Source organism: Eumetopias jubatus, unplaced genomic scaffold (genome assembly GCF_037043125.1).
Source record: "Eumetopias jubatus isolate StellerSeaLion01/CBP00866 unplaced genomic scaffold, mEumJub1_p1.0 scaffold_5, whole genome shotgun sequence".
NCBI classification, from domain to species: domain Eukaryota; kingdom Metazoa; phylum Chordata; class Mammalia; order Carnivora; family Otariidae; genus Eumetopias; species Eumetopias jubatus.
Window position 1 is genome coordinate 54,888,442 of NW_028274811.1, and position 13,138 is coordinate 54,901,579.

Below are 13,138 nucleotides of genomic sequence, written 5' to 3' on the forward strand. Positions count from 1 at the left end.
ATGAAAATTGTGCTTGCGCGACAGTCATAAACGCGGCGGCCTTAGGCCGCGCGTGCGCAGCGAAGCACTGAGCTCGCGACAAAATCCGTTTCCTGACTTTTGCAGGAAGCAGCGTTGCATCACTTCCGGCCTCCCTTTAGCTGCCATCTTGCGTCCCCGCGTGTGTGCACCTAATCTCAGCTGGTCCGCCCGAGACCCCCTGAGCGCCAACCCTATTCCCCCGCGCGGTCCCATTTCCGCTCCAACAAGGTACAAAAAGGCTTTGGACGCCGGCGTGGGAGGAGGACGGGAACGGGGGCGGGAAGTGCCCGGAAGGAGCGAGACAGGGAGGGACAGGGCTGAGGAGAGGAAGGCGATGCGACGGACAGGCGCACCCACTCAGGCTGACTCTCGGGGGCGAGGTCGAGCCAGGGGCGGCTGCCCTGGGGGCGAGGCGACGCCGTCTCTTCCTCCACCTCGCGGCGGAACCCGAGGACAGGAGCCTCAGGTACCGCGAGGCTTGCGGAGAGTGGCCGGGCCGGGCAGGCCCTGGCTAGGCCGAGGCCGGGCCAGGGCCGGGGGTGGGGGGTGCTGACCATGCGTGGGTTAGAGCCCTTTTCTCGGGCCTGTAAGGGCGGGGGGAGGCAGTTGTGGAGGAGGGGTAGGAAGATGGGTATTTTTTACGCTCCCTCAAAACTGAAATTGGGAGCTTTGCGGGGTGGATTGGGGATTCAGGCCTCGGCCTGTTTAGAATATTTTTATCTTTGCTGGTGTCTTGGGAAATAACGAGCGTGGAATGCTAGAGTGAACCAGACCTTTCCTCGCTGAGGGTTTCCTGTTTTCCTAGATGAAAGAAACTATCATGAACCAGGAGAAACTCGCCAAGCTGCAAGCACAAGTGCGCATTGGTGGGAAAGTAAGTTTTAATAGTTTTTTGGGCTTTTGGAAGCTTAAAGGTTGGGGGTGGTTTTTTGGTTTTTGGATTTGCTTTTCTTGTATTGTTGGCTTGTCACTGTCTCTAGAGGGCATTTCATAGAGCTAGCAAAGCGGGGGTGGGGGGAGGAGGCGGGGTTAAATGATGTACAATAGAGTGTATCAGTGGGACATGCACGTTGTAAATTAAAAGAAAAAAGTGAGTAGATGAAAAGAGAACTTAATAAACATTACTTCTGTGTAAATATGTTTTCAGTGTTACAGTGTTTTAGTAGAACAAAAGTGTTTCCTGGTTTAAGTAGTAAGAAAATGTGCCATTTTGGTTAGGTAATCATTGTGGACATCATACTCCTAACTTGTTTGGCCTAAGTTGTATACATTCAGTGCTTTACTTTTTTTTTTTTTTTTTAATAACTATGCTGACTCTGAACTTGAGTTCCACCTGTCTTTTGAACTGTAGTTTATAATGTAATGTAAGGTTCTGGGTAATTGTTGTACTTAATACTTAGAAGTTTGTGTGTTTCGTAAGTTAAGACCTTTCTGTAATGCTTTCTTAAATGCAATTCAGAGTAGTTGTATATTTTCTAGGCTGTTTGGAAGATACCTATGTTAGCGGTACATCACAGAATTTAAGAGCAGTGACTATGGATTTGAAAATGTTACTTAAACAGATATCTTTCAATTTGACTTTGTTAATAAGCTAAAACTGAGAGAATGAGAATGATCGTAGGTTTTTAGGTTTTTGGCTAATTGGTTTTTTTTTCCTGCTGGATACTGATCTTCAAGAGTACTCTTTTTTGAACTTGGAAGTTTTAGATTGTTTTCTGAGTAAGTTATTTAAATCAGAAGTCCGCTCTAGACAGGTCTACTTTATATTTTGCATTGTGTTAGCACATTCCTAGTATTTAACAAGGTGTGGTAGCCTGTGGGAACAGAGCATGTCTTTACTTGGTAAAACTTGTAAAGCTTCCCTAGGACAAGTTTATTACCTATTAGTTTTTCCCAATTTTAAGCATTTGCCTTCAAGTAGAATCTTCTGTGAAGTAGCCAAAAGTTGCATGGAGGCTTAAATAATGAGATGTGCATCTGTTAAATTACTGGACTTTGTCAACAATGAATATATCGTGATCCTTTTTTCTTTCCTGAAGCTAGTAGTCTTCAGGATCTGCACCTGCTCATTAACAGATAGTAGGTGTTTCTTGTTCTTAGCAATTGTTAAAAGCTAGGTGTGGCCTTCAGGTCCCAGAAAAACTCATTATCCTTTGTGGTCAGTGTTTCGATGTTCTTATATTGGTGTTTTTAACTATCATTTAGTACCGGTTTCACAAGAAATACTTTGAATAACGTGCTTCTGTGCTTTCTTTTGTTATTCTCATCATTAGTCTTTAGCTATTAGAAACAAATTTCTAGGCAAGGAAAGCCTAGGTTTTTTAGATTTTTAAGGCTGATGTAGGATTGAACTTTAGTTAATATAGGAAATACTAATGTCATCGTAATAAGGAAATAATTTCATTTTTAAAAAACTTTATTATGGAATGAAATTTAGTGAGTGAGTTTTGCCTTAGAGAAATCTGTGTTAGGTGCTTTCAGGTAAGTAGTATAAAAGTGCTTTTATTCAGTATCTGATCAGAGCATTGATATAAATTGTATCAGTAAAAATTGAACTCTATAGATGTGAATTGTATAGAACTTATAGAAGGTGTGTCAGTTTTGTTTTTAGAATCTTATAGTAATCATTTAGAATGTCTTTTAGAATTCTTTGAAAACCAGACTATATGTCCACATCAAAGTGATTTTTATTCTTAAAGGTTTTTTGGGGAGTTGGTAGCCAGTATTTTTTGTAGCTTTTGATATGTTATTCAGTTCAGCTATCATTTACTTAAGATTAACTGTGCTCAGGCCTGAGAATATGAAATTTAAGAAATTTATGGTCGCTAAGGGGACTTTAACACTAGTAGGGGAGATTTTTTTTTTAATCTGTTTTCATAGTGTAATATACATAGTGCAGTAGAAGCATTTTTGAAATATAGAGATGGGAATGATTTTGCTTGGCAGTTTTTTGCAGAGTTTAGGGAAGACACAAAAGAGGTAATGCTTTGAATAGGGTTTTAAAGGACAAATAGGAATTGGTGTGTAGGTTGGGGTATAATGAAGTAGATAAAGAGCCTTATGTATCATGTAAAGGGCTTAATCTGTACATAGAAGTTCTTGAGAGTGTTACTAAAGAGTGTTAAGCAGAAAATGAGTCACATTTGCCTAGTTTTTTTTGTTTTTTCTTTTTTAAGATTTTATTTATTTGAGAGAGAGAAAGAGAGAGAGCACATGAGCGGGGGGAAGGTCAGAGGGAGAAGCAGACTCCCTGCTGAGCAGGGAGCCCGATGCAGGACTCGATCCCTGGACTCCAGGATCATGACCTGAGCTGAAGGCAGTCGCCTAACCAACTGAGCCACCCAGGCGCCCTCACATTTGCCTAGTTTTGAAAGTTTATGGGATATATTTGAGAAGGGGTATATCTGTACTTGGTATATACATACAAGAGGCCACAAGTTTTCTTGAAGCTTGTATTCATTCAAGTTACTGAGTACCTTCAGTGAGCCAGATACTGTTCTCAATACTGTTCATAGCAGTAAACAGAATGGAAGCTCTTGAGGTTACATTCTAGTGAGGGGAGACAAACAATAAGATACATTTATGATTGTTATGAAAAAAATAAATAAACTTGAATAGATAGATGATGACTGTAGGAGTTGCTTTTTTACATAGGGTGGTTGGGAAAGGCCATTGATAACGGTGACATAGGAATAGAGATCTGTAGTAAGGGAGGGAACCAGTGCAGATGGTAGGGGAAGAAAGGAATAGTATGTGCAAAGGCTCTTTTTGGCCTGTTGAAGGAACTGTGAGGAGGTTTATTTGGCTAAAGATGAGAATGTGTGTGTGTGATAGAGGTGGTCAAGAACAGCATAGTAGGGTTGGGGCAGATCATGTAGAGGCCTTGTGAGTTAAGGTAAGAACTTCCAAGATTTTATTCTTAGGTATTATAAAAGTCTATATAGACTCATTTGAGTGTGTCCATACACTCACTGTCTTGCCTGTGAATATTAATGGCTGTTGATTTTTCATTAATTAAAAACAAAAGGTTAATAGTTCTGGACATGGAACTTTTAAATGAGGGTTAATTTAGGTTGATACATGCCACCTCTTTGATCACTTCTAGAGCAGATAATCTAAAAAAAAAAGGACTTTGAAGAGATTCTTTTATATATGACAATCAGAAGCTTAGAAGTTATTAAGGATTTATAGACAATTCCTTTGTTAATCTCTTTCTGCTTCCATCATTTCCTACTTGCTGCCTAAAAGTTTGTGCTTATGGTAATTTTCTTAAACAGATACAAAGGTCAGAAAGGGATTAGAAACTTTCCGTTTGAAAATGTCAGTTGTTATGGTATATATATGTGTGTGTTTTCTTTTCTCCTCACTCTAGGGAACTGCTCGCCGAAAGAAGAAGGTGGTTCATAGAACGGCTACAGCAGATGATAAAAAACTTCAGTTCTCCTTAAAGAAGTTAGGGGTAAACAATATCTCTGGTATTGAAGAAGTAAGTGTCAAATTTTATTTCTTTATAAAACAAGTTTTGGTTGGAAAAAGCTTCAGTGGGCATGCATCATTTTTTATTTACTTATTTTTCTCCCAACAGAGAATTTCATATCCCTCTAAAACAGATTTCTATTCCACTAGTGAATATTAGGGAGTGCTAAGTCTGAAAGAGATTAGATTGCACTTTCCATTCCAGGCAAAATATCATTTGTGCTTCACAGTGAAATAGTGGATTAGTTAGCCAGCCTTGGGCTTTTCCTTAATAGAATGTTTGATTTTTAAAGAATTTTGGTGGGTGTTGCTAATTACCTTTTTTTTCTTTGTAGGTGAATATGTTCACAAACCAAGGAACAGTGATCCATTTTAACAACCCCAAAGTTCAGGCATCACTGGCAGCGAACACTTTCACCATTACAGGCCATGCTGAGACAAAGCAGCTGACAGAAATGCTACCCAGTATCTTAAACCAACTTGGTGCAGACAGTCTGACTAGTTTAAGAAGACTGGCTGAAGCTCTGCCCAAACAATGTGAGTTTTTTGTAGTGGTTTTGCCCAGGGTTACTGATTTATCAGGAAATTTCTAAGATCTCAAGTAGATACGAATATCTTTAAATTTAGAAATGGCAGTTTTCCTCTAAAAAGTGCCAATTTTTACAGTGACCTTTAACCAGGTGTTCTTAGTGTGTTTAGTAAGTTAACTAGTATACTGTGATCATTATACTTGATTTAGTGGAATATTTGTTTTCTATCTTGCTTTGGACCAGTGATTTAAAATTTTTACCTTTATCAGCTGGAAATGATAATGTTAATTTGGGGCTTTTTTGATAACTGAAAGTTTAGAATTAAAATACGTTATAAATTGTCAAATTTTTTCAGTCGTATTTACAAGTGGTATTACCAGTAATGTTTAAGAATTGGCCTGGCATTATTCAGGTGTTTTTAATTATACAAGGATTTTGTTCAGGGCAGAAAATCTTGTAGTTGAGTAAGTGCATTAAGAGACAGTTACTTTATGCTGTGGTCCTCTGATTAAAATTTTGAAGAATGGCAATGTAGAAGAAAGACAAACTTATTATATGGTCCATTTAGTCATCCATGTTTTTCTAGGCATTCATTCTTTCTGCTTTGACATTTTATATACATACAGTTTTGGGGGTTTTTCCTAGTGTGTGTGTGTGTGTGTGTGTGTGTGTTTCACAGTGAGAGGCATAAGATCTTATTCTAGAAAGTCTTAGGCCTTCAGAGCTAAAGTAGGTTTTGGAAATACTGAAAATCTGATAGGACTAGTACTGTGAGGTCTCAACTCCAAGTGTAGTTCACTTTCTTACCACCAATCAAAGGCACTTAATTTTTTGATCATTTTCATTTCAGTAAAGGTTTGTTAAACACCTCCCATAAACCATGCACAAAACAACGTTATTTTAGAAAACAGTCTCTTAATTTTTGCCTCCCAAAAGAAATCTTCCCATAATTTGGTGTATGGGTTTACCTCTACCCTGAGGTCACTCTATTGTTTTTTTTCCACCTCAGGGCCTGTGATGGGCCAGAGGGATTGAAAAGATGGGGATGGGATTTGTTTTGTTGGCTGTGCACAGGATTGTAGTTCATTTGTAGACATTGGGCTACCATGTTATTAGTACTTAGGGATGAAATCTCATGTCACTGTTGTCATATGAATGTAAGTTGTAACAACACTTGACCTTTCATCTGTTCTTTTGGTTAATGTTTATTAAAGACGTAACAAACGTGTAACCTCTACATTTCCCTTTCACAGCTGTGGATGGAAAAGCACCACTTGCTACCGGAGAGGAGGATGATGATGAAGTTCCGGGTAGGAACCTTCACTTATGGCCAACGTAGAGAATCTTAGAAGGAAGAATAACAAATCTTTATACTGTAGGAAAGCCTCCCTTGGGGGAATTGGTAATAAGGTAAAGGACAGGAAAGGAAGACATGAACCTCGCTTAGAATGAAAAAAAATAATGCAGTGTTACTATAACTAGGAGTTATGTTTGCAGACTGGGCTTTTTCTGATTGGAAACTTCAAATACTGAGCAAGCATGTATGTTGTCACATAAATAGAATAACTGGTAGACCACTAATGACCCATTTCCTTGTTAGGGATTAATAAATTGATGAGAAGGCATGGAGAAGTTCAGGCATCTTGGGATATGGTATAACCATTCTAAAATAAGAAAAACTCTTGGCAATCAGGAGGGATTTTTCTGTTAGCTGTTACTTGATAATTTTGTTGCAAAACATGTTTATTGAGCAGGAGAATCACTGGACTGAAATATTTTCACTTTGCATAGGCAGGTGTCCTTTTGGAATCCAGGAAAACTTCATATTGTTTGTGATGGTGTTCTTTGGTTCTGACGCCTATGTTTACTAATACATTAATATTGCTTAATTTTAATACTTGGGGTGAAATGGCACTAGGGAGGGCACGTACATATTTTTTAAGCATAGTATTTATGTCATCAGATTAATGAATTTTCCTCCTTCCCTTGTTTTAATTACATGCCAAAATGTACACTTGAAAATGTGCCACATGGGTAGTAGTCTCATTGGAAATAAAGTATTTAAACGTGTATCTTGATTTTAACTGTAGGATATATTTTGAGAGCATTTTTAATCTCTTTAGAATCTGATGATTTGTAGATTTGGGGTTTTTTCAAAGTTTGTCTTTTTTTCTAGATCTTGTGGAGAATTTTGATGAAGCTTCTAAGAATGAAGCAAACTGAATTGAGTCAACTTCTGAAGAACATAAAACTTGAAGAAGTTACTGGGAGCTGCTATTTTATATTATGACTGCTTTTTAAAATTTTGTTCATGGATCTGATAAAATCTAGATCTCTAATATTTTTAAGCCCAAGCCCCTTGGACACTGCAGCTCTTTTCAGTTTTTGCTTATACACAATTCATTCTTTGCAGCTATTTAAGCTGAAGAAGCCTGGGAATAAAGTTTGAAACAAGGTTAATAAAGTTCTTTGCCTAGGATATGGTTTTATTTTTTATTTCATTGACATTGATTTGTACACAGAAAGCAAAGTTGTTTATAGAAAGCTAATCATGGCATGTAATATAGCTGGTAATTGATGAAATTTGATTGAAGATTTTAAATGGCCGTATAATATAACAAAGGTGGTATCAAGTTCTCATGTTTTAAACTTTTCTCCAGCAGTCCTCAGGGCTTCAGTAATTTATGTAATGGGTATAAATTATAAAGAATGGAATATTGCTTAGTGGGTGAGCAAGAGGTTTTTTTTCTCTTAATATTGTCTATGTTGTAAGTATATACTAAGTGCCTTTAACATATTGCACTTAATTTTCTCTCATTTAATCCTCAGTCTATGAAGTAGGGATTTGTAGCTCCATTTTCTAGTTGTAACTCAAGGTTACCTAAAAAAAGTGGAAGTAATCTCTTAACTCTCTTCCTTGTAAGATATTCTGTAAGACACCTGAGAAAAGCTAGTGTTTGCATTAGGAATGTTACCTCATCTTAAATTTAAAGTGTTGGAGGGCTACTTTTTCTCTTAAAAAAATCCTAAAGTTGACGTGTATACAGTTGTAAGAAATTTAACACACATATTTATCCCTGCACCCCAATCAGGATACTGAACAGTTTCATCATCCCAGATATAAGGCTACTTAAAAAAAAAACTTAGCAATCATGTTGAAGTAAAAATTTACAAATGGCAATTAAAATAAATGTGTCATCTGCATCGAGGCAAATGAGAAAATTGTCTTAGTTTCTACTTGTAGCCATAAGAATTCATTTTAAATTTATATAACAATTTGCAAGTACTGTCTGAGGGTACTATGCAGCTTTATCTAAAGTCACTGTAAGTAAGCTACCAAAAATGAAATACTTGTATAAATAGTATTTGCACATCTTAACATTGTATTGTTTTCAAAGGATGTTTATCAGTCTTGATAAAGTACACTGCTACAGTAACAGACTTCACAGTCTCAATGGTTTACAAAATTACAAAGGAAAAGTACATGTTTCCAGACTATTGTGGGTCTTGTTGGGCTCTGCTACATAATCACTCTAGCCCCCAGACTGGCAACCTCTTCCTGAAACACTCTGCTTCCTGGCAGAGTGAGAAGAAGGTGGGTCATTTGCTGGCTTTTAAAGCTGTTAGTCACAAAGGTCACTAGTATGTAACCAACTAAGTGGAATGGCTAAAGGAAGGCAGAAGATTGGGAAGGCCTGGAGTGGGGCCTGCGGGTTTGCATTTCTGATAAGGTCCCAGGTGATTCTGATATTGCAGGTCCACTGACCATGCTTTGAGGAGATGAGATTTTAAGTTAAAGATTTCCTCAACTCATCCCAAGATTCTGGGGTGAAAGTGACAGGCTGACTTGGGCATGTGAAGAATGCCACTCTGAATATCCTCCCAGGTTTTTGCCCAAGATCTGTATGGGAATGGGACTAGAGAAGTACAATAGATTTCCAAGACTGTCCTACACAGGGCATCTTACTTCTTTTAGAAGCTAGCTAATTCTGTTCGCCTGAATCCAGAGATTTTTCTCCAACAACCTTGAGAAAAGTTTTTTTGTTTCATTTTTTTAAATGGTCTGTTGTGTTAGTGGCCATAGATTAATAAGGTTTTTCTTTTAATACCTTCAGTATCGTGATAAGCAGGGTTATGCTACAGATGCAAATGACTTAAAATTTTAGTTGCTACAAAGATTTGTTTGACACACTTGATGTTTGTGGTTTGCCTGTGGCTGGGATCCACTTTACTCCAAGGGTAGCATCTAATCGGAACATTGCTAGTTTCAGGACAGGGAAAAGAGGGCAAACAACCAGCTGGCTCTGCGCACTTGGGAATTGATGCACATCATTAATCAAATTTCATCAGCCAGAAAAAGTCACGTACATAGTCAAGTCTGATGGCTATGAGGACTGAGGAAATCTAATACTCCCTCAGAGCAGGACAGCAAATACTTTTGAACAATACTACAACCCACCATATCCTTACAATTTTTCTTTAATCGCCCACAATCCCTCTGGCTATTATATGTTAAGCTCTGTACCACTCGTTTTATATAATCTCATTGGTTATAAAAATTCCCCTCTCCCCCGAAGAGCCATGTTGTACAAACAAGGAAACCATCTTCAAGAGGTGAGTCTCAGGTCAACAAAGCTTGTGTGGCAGTATGAGATTCAAACCCAGGTCTGATCTTTTGACCTCAGGCACTACTAGAAAGAATGTCAAGCCCTGGCAGACTAGAAGGGCAGATGATTCTCATCTGGTTGATCTTTTGGATGTTGTCACTACATGCTGGCTGTTGTCCACTACTTTTAAGACTAGCCCTGGGCCAAACTAGCTTTCAGCTGATTCTGAACCAGGGCTATGCTAATGAAGAGATAGACATCAAATTTTGATCTGAGAACTCTTAGGATTAATACCTTTTACTTGTTGGAATAATTGAACTAAAGTACACATGTGTCCCCCATAATAACCCTGTGGTACACAGGACAGGAAACTACATTCTAAAATTTGGAAACACTTAGAAATGGGCTGAAGGTCCCTGAAGGTCCCCAAAGGTTGGGTCTGGTTTCTACTAATCGGACTTTTCTCCATTCCATAACACTGAATTCATGCTTCAGGAGGCTCCTCTCTCCCCAATAAGATACATATGTTAATTTTTTTTTTTTTGGAGCGAAGTCTTATGGTAACTAATAACAGTTTTTAGCTTTTCCAAAACAGTGATTAGAAAAGTCTTCTAGTCACATAAATTTTCATCATTCCAATCAACACAGTCTTGAATGCCATTTCTGCAGCGAGTTCTGGGAATGCAGGCCCAGTCGGCAAAGAAAACAGTATCACATCTCCAGCCTGAACACTTTGAGCACTGTAAAACTAGACAATGCTGTTTATTTTTAAAACCTAACTTAAAATGTCAAGGTGGACTGGAAAAGATGCTACTGGAAAAGAAATAGCCCTTTGGATCTTAAAAATATTAGTGAAAGCTGTCCAAGTGGAAAATTGCAGATGTCTATTAAAGATTCTACATGTTTGAGTGAAAGAATTTGTACTTTGAAAAGCCAAGAAGAGTACTACCTCTCTCCATCAGTCTGAAAATAAACATACTGACACACTACATAAATAAGGGAGGGTCCATATGAGTTTGCATGTTCAATAAGCAGGGAAGAGAATTAGTATTTGCTAATTGTCAGTTAGCAAGAAGACAAGGATCTGTTTATGCTTTTAGCCTTTTGTTGTCAATGCATCGTTAAGTAACATGCAACTCCTAGGAAGCTTTTCTCTTTCTACCTTCCATAATGACCAGACAAAAGGCAGGAAATGGTCCATTAAGTGTACAATATTTTTTTTAAAGATTTTATTTTTTTGACAGACAGAGCGAGAGACGGAACACAAGCAGGGGGAGTGGGAGAGGGAGAAGCAGGCTTCCCGCCAAGCAGGGAACCCGATGCGGGGCTTGATCCCAGGACCCTGGGATCATGACCTGAGCCGAAGGCAGACGCTTAACAACTGAGCCACCCAGGCGCCCCAAGTGTACAATATTTCTGATAAGTCTTTCACGTAGTGACTGGGGCCATGAAGTATTAGAATCGTATCTACCACCATGATTTTAGAATAATCCACCCTTGCCAGATTATAAAGTGATGGTGCTTGCTGCAGTGCTAAACTACCATAGGGAGCACTGTGGGAGGCCGAGAGGAGAGTGGTGGAGAAGGAGCAAAGGTTAAGTAAAAAAATCTTTGAGAGACAAAGTGTTCAAAAGACTTTTTTTGATCTTTACCAAAATTTCCAAAGAAATCTGGTATCAGACAAGAGTTGCCCTCCAAGATTATTTCCTTTGTTAAACTGCAAATCTGACTGTATTTGCTTCTTAGCTAGAGAACTCACCTACTTTAAATATGCAAACTACTGGAAATGATAGGATTGCTTAATCCCAAATGTAAATATCCTTAGGAAGGTTTCTAAGTATAAATTAATTTATGTAGTTGAAATGTAAGGGTATCTACTCCAAGAACTCATTAAAACGTCAATTACGGGCATCTGGGTGCCTCAGTCAGGCATCCGATTCTTGGGTTTGGCTCCGATCGTGATCTCAGGGTCTTAGGATCGAGACCCACATGGTATCTCCCCTCGGTGGGGAGTCTGCTTCTCCCTCTCCCTCTGCCCCTCCCCCTGCTCATGCACATGCTCTCTCTCTCTCTTAATGAATAAATAAATCTTAAAAAAAAAACATCAATTAAGCAGGGCACCTGGGTGGTTCAATCAGTTTTAAGTACCTGACTCTTGATTTTGGCTCAGGTCATGATCTCAGGGTGGTGAGATCAAGCCCCAGGTCAAGCCCTGCTTCAGGGTCTGCTCTCAGTGGGGAGTCTGATTGAGATTGTCTCTCTCCATCAGCCCCTGTCGCTCCAGCTGCACTCTCACTCTCTCTCTGTCTCTCTCTCTCTCTCAAAATAAATAAATAAATAAATATCTTTAAAAAAAAAAACCCAAAACTTCAATTAAGCCAAAGCAATTTTGAGAAAGAAGAACAAAGCTGGAAGCATCAAAATTTGATTTCAAGATATACTACAAAGCTGTAGTAATCAAAACAATATGGTACTGACACAAAAATAGACACATAGATCAATGGAACAGAATAGAGAGCCCACAAACAAACTCACACTCATATGGTCAATCTACAACAAAGGAGGCAAGAATATACGATGGAGAGAAGACAGTCTCCTCATCACATGGTGCTGGGAAAACCAGACAGCTACATGCAAAAGAATGAAAATAGACCACTTTGTTTTTACATCATACAAAGAATAAACTCAAAATAGATTAGAGACCATCAAATGTGAGACCTGAAACCATGAGACTTCTAGAAGAAAACATGGGCAGTAATTTCTTTGACATGGGGCATAGAAACATTTTTCTAGATATGTCTTCTGAGGCAAGGGAAACAAAAGCAAAAATAAACTATTGGAATTACACCAAAATGAAAAGCTTTTACACAATGAAGGAAACCATCAATAAAACAAAAAGGCAACCTAATGAATGGAAGAAGATACTAGCAAATGACATATCCAATAAGAAGTTAATATCCAATTAAAAAATAGGCAGAGGGGGCGCCTGGGTGGCTCAGTTGGTTAAGCGACTGCCTTCGGCTCAGGTCATGATCCTGGAGTCCCGGGATCGAGTCCCACATCGGGCTCCCTGCTCAGCGGTGAGTCAGCTTCTCCCTCGGACCCTCCCCCCTCTCATGCTCTCTCTCTCTCTATCTCATTCTCTCTCTCAAATAAATAAATAAAATCTTTAAAAAAAAATAAAAAATAAAAAATAGGCAGAGGATGTGAGAGACATTTTCCCAAAGAAGACATACAGATGGCCAACAGACACATGAAAAGATGTTCAATATCACTAATCATCAAGAAAATGCAAATCAAACCCACAATATCACCTTACACCTGTTGGAATGGCTAGTATCAAAAAGACAAGAAATAACAACTATTGGGAAAGACGTGGAGAAAAACAGAACTCTTGTGCATTGTTGGTGGAAGTGTATATTAGTGCACACACTGTGGAAAACAGTATGGAGGTTCCTCAAAAAAATTAAAAAAAGAAATACCACGCAATCCAGTAATTCCACT

General features: G+C 38.6%; 1 protein-coding gene across 1 annotated transcript; it reads left to right on the plus strand.

Annotated features, from left to right (window-relative positions):
• The first annotated feature begins 306 nt into the window (after nucleotides 1–306).
• On the plus strand, nucleotides 307–7,492 carry LOC114198269 (transcription factor BTF3). The gene is made up of 6 exons (XM_028089653.2): nucleotides 307–487; nucleotides 827–895; nucleotides 4,394–4,507; nucleotides 4,833–5,034; nucleotides 6,281–6,337; nucleotides 7,204–7,492. The coding sequence occupies exons 1-6, from the start codon at nucleotides 356–358 to the stop codon at nucleotides 7,248–7,250; spliced, it is 621 nt and encodes a 206-aa protein (XP_027945454.2). The 5' UTR covers nucleotides 307–355; the 3' UTR covers nucleotides 7,251–7,492.
• Nucleotides 7,493–13,138: the final 5,646 nt, after the last annotated feature.

Bases quoted from the DNA above. Each gene is read 5' to 3' on its own strand.
- LOC114198269 (XM_028089653.2), top strand. From the start codon at position 356: ATGCGACGGACAGGCGCACCCACTCAGGCTGACTCTCGGGGGCGAGGT. The intron at 4,508-4,832 runs GTAAGTGTCAAA...TTTTCTTTGTAG, and splicing joins ATATCTCTGGTATTGAAGAA to GTGAATATGTTCACAAACCA. The intron at 5,035-6,280 runs GTGAGTTTTTTG...TCCCTTTCACAG, and splicing joins TGAAGCTCTGCCCAAACAAT to CTGTGGATGGAAAAGCACCA.